At 35.4% G+C, this 12,537-nt stretch overlaps 1 protein-coding gene across 1 annotated transcript in view; it reads right to left on the bottom strand.

The window, feature by feature from the left end:
* Positions 1–10,750, bottom strand: part of LOC142336548 (uncharacterized) — a 30,944-nt gene extending 20,194 nt beyond the window's left edge. Inside the window, exons 1-3 of the mRNA XM_075385456.1 lie at positions 10,687–10,750; positions 9,871–10,002; positions 535–642 (exon numbers count right to left, since the gene is read on the bottom strand). Of these exons, the coding sequence (XP_075241571.1) occupies positions 535–642; positions 9,871–10,002; positions 10,687–10,750 (304 nt within the window). The remainder of the gene's footprint in view (positions 1–534; positions 643–9,870; positions 10,003–10,686) is intronic.
* Between the last annotated feature and the right edge of the window lie 1,787 nt (positions 10,751–12,537).

Below are 12,537 nucleotides of genomic sequence, written 5' to 3'. Positions count from 1 at the left end.
TTTGCGTGCGCCATATTGTAGCTATTTTCTGTTATGCAATGATAGCGTCAGTTTGGCTGTGGATTTTCTTTTACAACCGAGAGACTCACTAAAAGAGAAATTTTGAATTGAAGAGCCAACCAGATACAGCTATCACATTAAAAGGAGGGAGCCACACAATCTTTTGATAAACTTTCACCTGACACCAATCCTTATACGTACTTTAAAAAACAGACAAAAACGTAAATGCTCCAAATAGGGGTGTTAAGGCAAGACGGAGGGAAAGCCAGTTTTTACATATAATTTTTAATAGCTTATTACTGCTCATAGTAATACGTAATCACCCTGGTTAAATGGAAATTTTCACGTAAATGCATTTCTTTACCACATATATGGCTTGCACCTCATTATTAAAGGCATACTGTAAATTTTTATAGTTGTTGAAGTTTAACAGGTAATCCTTTTGTTTAAAATGACAAAACTGTGTCATTTTAAACAAAAACTAAATTGAGCACAAAATTAAGCATCACTTGTAAAGATGATAAAATGATTTACCAATTGATCCACATAGTGCGAACTGCATGATGAACAGCTGTTGCAGCATCTGTCCAACAGCCTGAACCCACAGAAATGTCTTAGCAGAGTAGTCACCAACCAGACCACCTTAAGCACACTTATGTCATAATTTTACGCACCGCAAATCTTTTTTTCTAAACTGTGAAACTTGAAAAAAAATGAAAAGAAAATTGCTCAAATATTTGCAAAAAACTTTTTTACCGAGCGTGGATGCTGATGAAAATAATTTACCATTGCACACTGAATGATGATACACCGTTTTATTTTAAATTATAATATTTTTCGGATCGTTTCTGCCCCCCCCCCCCCCCCGCAGCTTCGTGGGTGCATATTATTTGCAATCCCCAGACGCATTCTTTTACATTAGGATTTACTATGTAATGGCACGTGCTCTGTAACGGGGGGGGGGGTGCGTTTTTGGGGGGGGGGACACAAACGGAAATGATCCAATTTTTCCTACAACTTTCTGGCACAATTAATTACTTTCAAATTCTTTTAAATTAAAATTACTTTAATTCAAGTTCACTATTTCCTTGAACGTCTCTTTAAATACCCAAAAATTAGCCCCAAATTGTGGAAATACTATCAATTTTGACAGCTTCATAAAATGGAACTGTAAGCTTTCCTAGCGTTGGTTCTCCAAGTAAGAATCCAAAATATATATTATAAAATGAGTTTATCGGTCTTATTCCGTAGAGATGGATACCTTTTGATCTCTGAAAGTTGGGGATTTCTTGAGAGGTTGTATCTCGTTTTGCAAATTCGCACCAATTTTCTAGTTCGCAAAGTGCATGTTTCGCACTGACTAAAACTGAATTGACAATCAAACAAGACACAATTTTCATTCCAACGGAAGTGATCAATACAAAAAGATGACAAAAACTATTTAACGCCATACATTCCTTAAAGACCAAAAACTAAATCAGTAATTTCTCTATAAATGATATTAAGAAGAGGCAAAAGGGCTCTTCAGCTCTTCACAAATTTAGTTCTTTACTTTAATAGTGTTCTTTGTATAAATTAATACATTTGGTTTCCAAAACAGAACATATGTTGCCCAAGGGTTACTGAGAGAAGCTACTGAACGATTTCTTGCCTTTTTTGAAGTACTGTGTTCAGACGTATCATAATAGTAATGTTAAACGATTTCGATTGTCAAAAATCTTGCTACTTACTGAAACAAGTCTTACCAAAGCTGAAACAACTCTTCGATTTTTATTTCAGTTTTTTTCAATAGCAACGTTTCTTTGCTAGGTGATTAATCAATTTAATTCTCAAGTTTAATTTTTTTGGCTAAAAATAGGTCTCTGGTCGATGGATTGAAACTTTGTTTTTATAAATTGAAGCCGCAGTATAAGAGCCGAATACACTAAAATAACAATAGAAGCCGACAATTTTCGCATCAATTTTGACTGGTCAATTTTAGCGGCAATCTAAACGCCGAATTTAGGTGCGGTTAATTTGAGAATAAAACAAAGAGTTCAACGAACATTAACTTGCTACAGAAATGAGTCCATGGTAACACCAGTTTGAGTCCAGAACAAATATTAATAAGGAGAAAAATGGATGTTGAATTCATTGAGCTTAAAACTGCCTATGATGATTAATACGCCATTATTGTCAATTTCGGTCAGTATCTCAAAGTATGACAGTAAAGTCAAAAGCAAGTACTCCACTTTGTGTAGGAACGTCCTTTGGGAATGAGACTTTTATAAAACGAAATTTTTCACTGAATTTTTTTGAGGTTTTTAATCCCGACTTTTTCTTTTAAATCTCGACCTTTTCTATTACTTTTCTTCCTGTTTTATTTCTCACATTCAAAAGGCTTGAGCTCAAAAGTCTTTAAACCCGACTTTTTTCTATTGTTTTTGTCCATTTTTATTTCTTATCTTCAAAAGTCTTATGCTCAATTTTAAGCCTTCCTGACACAATTTGCTTCGAGTTCCAAGAACAGCGCTGGCTGAAAGGATCCAGTTCAGTTCACTTCTCTCTGAAGCACGATATATTGCAGACGAAAGATGAAAAAGACTTCGTTCAAGTCAGGAACTAACGCAAGCAAACCCGAAATTATCCAAAAGCCAATTCTGAAAAGATCAGACCAGTTATTATAACGATTAACCCAAGACCAACACAAGTTCATTTTGCCCAATCGAAGAAAAATAGTTTCCTTCAACTTAAAATTAATTGCATCAGAGAATTTCCAAAAACTGACATCTTTATCCAACCCGAAGACGACAAAAGTTCACGAGATTGTCTGATGAACGCCGCAAATTGACATATTGTCCTTCCGAACATATCCATTAACGCAAGAAACACTCTGTCAAAACCCGAATCTAAACCCAGTTTTGTAATTGTAACTGTTCATCATAGCCTACAAGAAAACGAAGTGAAAGAAGAATTTCCCAGCAACAAGGCAATGAATGTTATCAAGGTGTTTCAGATAACAAGCAGGGCAACCAGAAAACTAACGAAACTGATCCGCGTAATAACTGATCGCTCAAACCATGTAACAGCCGCAGTCAAACATAGCGTTAAAATAAGCTGAGTGATCCAACGCTGCGAACCCAGTAAAGAACCACCTCACATTATACAGTGCTTCAAATGTCAAAATTTTGAACACTCTGCAAGCGATTGTAAAGACGAATAGAGATGTTTACCATGTGCAGGCAAACACAATTTAAAAAATTGCAACGAATCAAAAGAAAAGACAAAATGTGCACAATGTGGTGGCTCACACGCAACAGTGTATAGAGGCTGTCCCACAAATCAAAACGAAGTGACCGAATTAAATAAACAGAAACTAGAAACGAAACACTCAAGTGCCATTTCACTCGATACTAGAATCACTCAGTCATTTACCACTTCAAAAATTACTATTCTAGTTGCTGACGTTCACAGTAAAATAAGAAACAGTTTCAATACAATGCCCTATAGCGATATAATCTGCGTTGTTAGCAACAGTCCTACAGAGTGTTTACCAAATAATTAGAGGGACAAGAGGTTCACGATAATATCAGGTAAACAAATATGATGCAAGCTGTTAAGACAACAAACATGATTCAGTCAAGCAGCCAAAAGAACCTTCAACAAGGACAATTTAAAATTTTACAATAGAGCTGGCGTGGCTTAGAAAAAAAGTCCATGAATAGTTCTTATTTCTGACGAAAAGAAATTGACATTGTATGTTTAAATGAAGTCAAGAAATGACAGAAACGTTTTGTACTTGAAAAATACTATTGCAACAGAAAAAAAGCAAGCAGTTTTCATGGGTCTGTTGTCATTGCAAAGAAGGGGATACTGGTTAAAGAGGCCAAACCAATAACAAATAGAAAAAAAACAGTAACAGGCAGGCAATAGAGATAGTCGATTTAATGTTGGAAACATCAGCGATTGGAAACTTATGGATAATCAATGAATACAATTCTCCCAATCAAGACGTAAATTTTACTGAATTATTTGACAGCAACCTCCAGAACTTGTTCATCTGTGGCTATTTCAATTCTCCTCATCAAGAGCTCAACTGTACATACAACGCTGAAAACGATAAAAAAATTGCTTGAAATTTTTGATGATGGAAACCTCAATCTACTAAACAACTGTCATACGAACTATCAATCTCACAATATCAGAGCCAGAGCTTGCATGATTTACAATTCTGCAACCTCTCCGTTTTTAATTATTTTGACAATTTTCAAGTAACAGAAGTTTTTGGCAGCGACTACTCAGAGACACTTACTCATTGAAGCTGAAGATTCAAACAGAAATTGATTTAAAAGCAAAAAAGCTATAGTCAATTTCAAGAGGTTAAAAATCATGCAAAAGTCAATTACAAAAGTTCCTGCATGTACCCACCGAAGTACCCAAACCAAGACAATCTGAACAAAATAAACCATTACCTCATCGAACCAATTCATAAATTAATCGAACAATCCTACAAAAATATTACGAATCATCAAATTAATCAAAAAATAATTGATTTAATTAGGCAAAAAAAAGATCAGGAGGCAACAAAAATGTGCAAATGATGACAATTTTTATCGATTGAGAAGGGAAATCATTTTCTTGCAAAGAGAAATTAGAAGAGCATTCAAAAGTTCGAATGAATGAAAAAACAGAAAACTAATTGAAACAACGAAACAAGCAGGACATAAGGGGTTCAAGAGAGCAATTAAAACCATCACCTGCGATACACAATACTCAAACGGATCACTTTTAAAAATAACGTTTAAAGACAAAATTGTTGCAACTGACCATGAAAATTGTGAAATGCTTAAAAACCTAATGAGTGAGAAAAAATGACTTTGCAAATGACTTTGCAAATGACTTTGCAAATGACCAGCCGAATAGTCTCAGTTCGCAGATGACTTTGCAAAATATTACAGGTCAACGTCCAGTCAGTTCATAAAAAACAAACTCCAAGCTTCACTTATCAAGCTCATAAATTGGTGTGATAGGCTCTGATCAAAATTTTTGGCAGCGACTACTCAGAGACACATACTCTTTGAAGCTGAAGATTCAAACAGAAATTGATTTAAAAGCAAAAAAGCAATAGTCAATTTCAAGAGGTTAAAAATCATGCAAAAGTCAATTACAAAAGTTCCTGCATACAGTGCAAACAGATGCACAACTGATAATCTCATTGTTTTAACCCAGCACAAAAGTGAAGCATACCAGTGGTCAAATATGGTGGAACCAGTCTGCCTTGATATAGGAAAAGCTTTTGTTGCAGTCTGGAGATTGGGGTTGATCGACAAACTTAGCAAAATCAGTATTTAGAAGAAAATCATCAGTTGGGTGAATTCTTTCATCTCACAAAGAAACATTCAGGTAAAAATCAAGAAAAAAAGAAGCGAGAAATCCTCACCAGCAGCTGGCGTCCCCCAGAGTAGCTTTGTGGCGCCTTTTTATGTCTCTATATCACCAGAAACACCAGCCGAATAGTCTCAGTTCGCAGATGACTTTGCAAAATATTACAGGTCAACGTCCAGTCAGTTCATAAAAAACAAACTCCAAGCTTCACTTATCAAGCTCATAAAGTGGTGTGATAGGCTCAGATCAAAATTTTTGGCAGCGACTACTCAGAGACACTTACTCATTGAAGCTGAAGATTCAAACAGAAAATGATTTAAAAGCAAAAAAGCAATAGTCAATTTCAAGAGGTTAAAAATCATGCACGACTACTCAGAGACACTTACTCATTGAAGCTGAAGATTCAAACAGAAATTGATTTAAAAGCAAAAAAGCAATAGTCAATTTCAAGAGGTTAAAAATCATGCAAAAGTCAATTACAAAAGTTCCTGCATGTACGCACCAAGGTACCCAAACCAAGACAATCTGAACAAAATAAACCATTACCTCATCGAACCAATTCATAAATTAATCGAACAATCCTACGAAAATATTACGAATCATCAAATTAATCAAAAAAACAATTGATTTAATTAGGCAAAAAAAGATCAGGAGCCAACAAAAATGTGCAAATGATGACAATTTTTATCGATTGAGAAGGGAAATCATTTTCTTGCAAAGAGAAATTAGAAGAGCATTCAAAAGTTCGAATGATGAAAAAACAGAAAACTAATTGAAACAACGAAACAAGCAGGACATAAGGGGTTCAGGAGAGCAATTAAAACCATCACCTGCGATACACAATACTCAAACGGATCACTTTTAAAAATAACGTTTAAAGACAAAATTGTTGCAACTGACCATGAAAATTGTGAAATGCTTAAAAACCTAATGAGTGAGAAAAGAAAAACATACAAATACAAACATTAGAATTTGAAGGAGTATTTTCTTGGGACAGAACACAACACAAAACTTCTATTAAAAACCGATCCAAATGAAATAACTGCAGACAGTTTCTTAAACGTTGAATATTTCAAAAAAATTTTGAAGCCTTCAAGTAAATCATGTCCCGGGCCAGACAGAATAAGCTATCAGCTACTGAAGGCGCTACCAAAAAAAACCATTTAAACTTTCATTTGCAAATTATTTCCTGCTTAATTAACAATTCTTACATGCCAGGCCTTTGGAAAGATTCCCAAATAACAATGCTTCCAAAGCCTCAACAAGACCAGAAAACAGAAGAAAAATACAAACCATCTCGCCGTACCAATTGTATTGCAAAAGCTTGTGAAACTTTTGTCAAAAATCTCATCCCAGGCCACTTGTGAAGCAAACAAATTCTTTGGACCACAAAAAAGTGCATACAGTGCAAACAGATGCACAACTGGTAATCTCATTGTTTTAACCCAGCACAAAAGTGAAGCATACCAGTGGTCAAATATGGTGGAACCAGTCTGCCTTGATATAGGAAAAGCTTTTGTTGCAGTCTGGAGATTGGGGTTGATCGACAAACTTAGCAAAATCAGTATTTAGAAGAAAATCATCAGTTGGGTGAATTCTTTCATCTCACAAAGAAACATTCAGGTAAAAATCAAGAAAAAAAGAAGCGAGAAATCCTCACCAGCAGCTGGCGTCCCCCAGAGTAGCTTTGTGGCGCCTTTTTCATGTCTCTATATCACCAGAAACACCAGCCGAATAGTCTCAGTTCGCAGATGACTTTGCAAAATATTACAGGTCAACGTCCAGTCAGTTCATAAAAAACAAACTCCAAGCTTCACTTATCAAGCTCATAAAGTGGTGTGATAGGCTCAGATCAAAATAAATTCGGCCAAAACAAAGTAAACGCTATTCAGGGACCCTTATAAAAGACAACCACGCCCTAGCCTAAATTTAAACGGAAAAAAATTGAAGGCGCAAAGACCATCTATTTTTAGGAATAATCATGACGCCACACCTCATCTGGAATGAACATTGTAGAGACAAAAAACCACAGCAAACAAGATAATAGTGCAGCTGTGGCGTCTAAGCAACCTCAATTCTGAGCAGGTAAGCATACTTCTACTGAACAAGTCCTGGATCTGGCCTTTAGTTTTACATGCAAACGCTTGCTGGCTTAACTAATCGCAAATTGTTATCTGTAACATGCAAAAAGCTCAAAACAGAGATCATTGCGAATTCGTTAAAAGAAACCTCGGTGGTATAACGTTCAAAATTTACATGACGAATCTAACTTACCTACTATAAGAAAACTTCAGATACGGCTGTTAAAAGACTTCATCAAGCATGTACATAAGAACAAAATTGAGTCAGTTTTACGTCTAATATAAAAAGAAAGGGTAATGCCCAAAAAACAATTGCAAAAGCATCTTGGACATTCTGATTCAATAAACTAGCTGACAATCAAGATTCTTGTCTTTTTGCTGATTTTAAATCAGTGAGCACTTCATTTGAGAGTTCCTCAATTACGGAGAACAAATCCATTTCAACTTTGAATTCAATCCAATTCATTTCAATTCAATTCAAATCATTTCAATTCAAAAATAATTCAATTCGATTTGAGACAAATTTATTTGTCACGAAAAGTGAACAAAAATTGTACAGTAAAAGCAATTCTCCAGTCAAAACGTGTGCATGTTGGCGGAACTCGTCAGAATACGAAATGCAAAAAACACAGCGGGAGTTAGATGCCCAACGCGCCACACAAAACTCTCTCGGTTGTGCAGACACAGCTGGTTGATACTCAGCCCATCTTATAGTTTAAGCTTGATTCACTTTCTTTTTTCTCTTTTAACAACTTATTCTTTCTTTCTCTCCCTGACAAAACTTACCTTTCTGCCTAACAATGGCCAATAACAACTGCAAACGCGGCTAGCCAGAAGCACACAACAACAAGAAATCGTAATCAGAAAAAGTCAGTAAAAACTCTCCACGGTGTTTAAAATGGCCTCGTACATCAGTAACAGTGTACAGTTTAGAGCCAATGTCCAAATTCAAACTCAAACTCACAAACTCCTGAAACTGCTTTTGTAAAAAACTTAATTGATAATGGTTGTATTTGGCTTTATTCTCGGTGTTTGAATTCAATGAGGCTAGAAGCCGCGGCTAAAAACTAAAACTTGCAGATTACTTGATTTTAAATAACAAAAACGAACAAAATTTCAGATTGAATGCCGTTTTTGCAGATAAAACAACACCTCAATCATTTATGCAAATACCTACTTTCTTTGAGACGACTAAAGATTGAAAAATTCCTGTTGCTTGGCCTTCTTAGGTAGCAAAAGCGGAGAATTAACGTTGTTCTGAAATTTTTGACGGATTTTTGAAACTGATCTCGTAGGTGCTTCGAAAAAAATTAATTTTGAGAAAAAACTCATATTGGATGCTGTTACTATTTTCTCAATGATTATATAGAAAATTCCGAGACGTGGTGTCGCAACACTCTTACAAAAATGACGATACGCAAAAAAAAATTGAGAAAAAAATGTTCTGTTTGCAATATCTCCCAGTTTCGAATATATGCAGTGCTTTTGAACAACATGACGCAAGCCTGAAGAACACGACAATAACTTTCGAAAATCTCAATCTGAGCCAAAATGTTTCTCCTAACAATACTTGCATTTAAGGAAATCATCGGCTAGACTTATGGAACGCTCTTGATAGGTCTGTGACCCATCGTACGCCTAACAATTGTTAAAACTGGAACATTGGATGCGGAAGGGAAATACAAACAATTCCCGTCTGGACAAACGATGTTTTGGCAGAGATGATCCAGCACCCGGGTAAAGTGCCAGCATTTGTAATTGAACGGACAAATAATGGGATTCAAAAACTCGTACTTAGGTTTGCGATCAGTTGCAGTTGAAAAATGCTGGGATTCCATTTGAAAGTGTTGTTGTAACTTTTAATTTTTTTTTACTAGTCATGTGTTTCGACCAATTAATTCTAAGTGTTCGGCTCTGAACCTCATATTTTTCCTATTCGGCTCTGCACCCGTTTGGCTGTAATTCCTATTTCCGTTTAACATACATTTCCATACCATTGATCTGTGTGTTGCCTTTTCTGTTTAATATGAGCTGCGAAGTTGAAATCGCCAAAACGGCGTCATTCTGCCGGAAAAATAAATACCAAAGAAATTAAGGATCAACGAATTGAAACCTTTGACAGAAGTTTTTTGTAAAAACAAAAAATTGCTGGGAGAAGCGCTGACATTTTTTCATTAAAAGGAGAATTAAGCGGGAGTTAGTGCCGAATTTTATCTTCCACGGACACTGCACAATAATTATCTTTCAAGATTAATACCAATTCTTTTAAGTCATCTCGTATATCGGATTATTCTTTAGTGGATATTGCGCTATTTTTTGAATTTTAAGAGTTAAATTAGCCCTTTTTTCGCAAAATGTCCAGTTGTAAATCATATTTCTCGTAAACTCTTGGTATTAACACTTTTTGTAGGGTTTTGAAATTCACCTGCAATGAAGACAGTTATCAGTTGAGACAGGCAAGCGACTGCACACAGTCCAGCCACAACGAAGAGAGGAGTCTTGTCAAAGACAGGAGGACCTTCGCCATCGCCACTTCCAATGTCAACTCTTCCACCATCTGGGGAAATTAACAGCAATGGAAACTTATTTGAAAGGACAAATCTGATTGTTTGTTCCAATCCCGCCCTCTCTTGTTATTGATAATTAATTGTAAACATACAATGGCCACAAATGATGCCATACAATTCAACGCAATCTCTTTATAAAATCCGTTGTACGATTACAAGGAAATCGTCTATGTCTTTGTACTATCACTAGATCATATTTGATCCTTAAATGATTGTTAAGTGATGTATATATGAAGTGATATAAACAAAACAATTTGTTAAATTTAAATCCTATAGTATGTTTTCCTGTTGTTTTTCATACTTCAAAGTCAGCAAGGAGACTCGGTTAAGGGTATTTGCATAAAAAATGTTACACCATTCCGGATCTATTCTGTCCCCCCCCCCCCCCCCAGCTTAGTGGTAATATATTTTTTATGACCCCCAATTTTTTACACAGTAACGTGCTATATAACAATATATAATTTGTATGGGGTCATAAAAAACACTGCGGGGGAGGGGGGGGGGGGACAGAATAGATCCCACCATCTTGTGAAACTTTTTTGATGAATGATTTAAACAGAGAGAGGTCAAAAAGCAAACTGTCACGGGAAATGAAATCATTGATGGTAAAATTTCAACAATGAATTTCGGAAGAACAGTTCCGAAAGACAGTTGTGAAAATAAGCGAAACTTGCCTTGAGTTGGAGAAGAGTTGGTCACTACTTCAGGATCCGTCAGCTCTGCTATTCCCATAGACATTTTACAATCACACTTCATTACATTCATTCATTCAAATCAAATCAGGATGGAAGGAAACCCAATTAATGAGTTTCAAAAAGGATTCATTTCTCAAAAACGGGAAGTAATTAGCTCTCAATCACTTTTGAAGAATACAATAACACCCATTTGCCCGTTTGAGCGAAATAAACAAAAGGTTAAGCAAGTAGGATCTAATCAGGCTCCATTTCATTGTCAGAGGTTGGGAAATGACATGAAATTTTTGATTTGATTTGATTTGGTTTTCATATTTGATCAATAAATTTGAAAACAGTAACAAGCAATTTGGTGCCAATATGGGCTTACTTAAAAATACTGCGGCGTCTAAAAACGAATAGCCACATTCAGTTTATCGAAGCAATTAATCTTTGAAAGGATTTTTAACAATTACCTAATTATGTATTGAAATACATTTTCAATCTGATTTCAGGTCCAATTACTAACTGGCACATAATAGAAGCCAACAAAAGCCGCAATTTAGGCCTTTCAATTAAAAATTTATTTCAAGGAGTAATTATTTTTTGAAAGCGTCAGTGTCTTATAATGCGAAGGCTCAAATTAAGCAAGAAAACGACAGATATACCTAATTAATTATTTTTTTCAAGACTTATCTTTTAAACGGTACTTTCGAACAGACGTTAATAGAGTCGGCGTCTAAGTCAAATCGAAATCTTGAGCAAGTGCAGACGACTTCAGATACATAACGTCGTTTTAATGATCAATTTGATATTTTAGCAACATTTGTTAGACAAAACGCTTTTATTGGTTTTAGTTTGTCTTCGAAGCATCACTTAACGCACCTAAAATTGAACCAAAAAATTTTGCTTTCAAAAAACTCCAATATAATTAAGATTCTACGAAAAAATTTTATTACTGAAGGACATTGTCGATGGAAACCTCGCTCGGAGAAATATTTGTTGAGTTTTGATCGAAACATATTTAATGAGAAGTCTACCATTTGTTGCTGACATAAAAAAATGGTTGGCACAGGATATCTAAAGCTCTCAATAGCGCCTTTTCCAAGAGAAAAAACAGTCAAAACCAATAGAACTACAGAAGAAAACTAAATGACTATACCAGCCACAATGCGCATATTGCTGTGTAACTAAATGCTCAGCTGCCCCGACGTCTGATTGGCATAAGAGTGAGGTTGAGTTTGGAATATTGTCGGTTGTTTGATCTGCCTCATTTCGGTGGCCTCTTTTTTTCCCAAAATATTTGGGAAAACAAAAATTTTTGATTATTTCTCAGAATTGTGAAAACTGGCTGTGGTCCCCTTCTTACGATACTTCGCACGGTACTTGAAAAGCAGCGAGAACAGGAACACAAAAAAAAACAGCCCAAAGATTGAGGAGTCGACTGAAAACCAAAAACGACCAAAACGCAGCCACATGTTTGACTGTGTACAATTTATACACTTTACAACAATTGTCAAAACGGAACAAAGAAAAGAATTTAGCCAGAGAGAATAAAAATGACTTAGGGCTAATAAACTAAAAAAATGTTACTCAAGGTTTGTGAAAGTCACAAAGAGAATTAACTTAACAATTTAACTTCACAACAAATACAGCTAAGAAAATTAGAAGAAAAGTATGAATCAATCTTGAACTCTTTATTTTTCACTTTTTGATTTTGATTTTAAGCTTCTGATATTTAGTGACTGCTGATTTCCGTGAACTATTTGAAATCAAGCAAAATTTTGGCATGTAATTAAGAAATGGCGTCACGTCACGCATCCTACCTAAATGCGGCTTATTTATAGTTTTAAA

Source organism: Convolutriloba macropyga, chromosome 3 (genome assembly GCF_964194025.1).
Source record: "Convolutriloba macropyga chromosome 3, txConMacr16.3, whole genome shotgun sequence".
NCBI classification, from domain to species: Eukaryota; Metazoa; Xenacoelomorpha; order Acoela; family Convolutidae; genus Convolutriloba; species Convolutriloba macropyga.
Note: the sequence above shows the minus strand (reverse complement) of the source record. Positions and strands in the feature narration are given on the sequence as shown.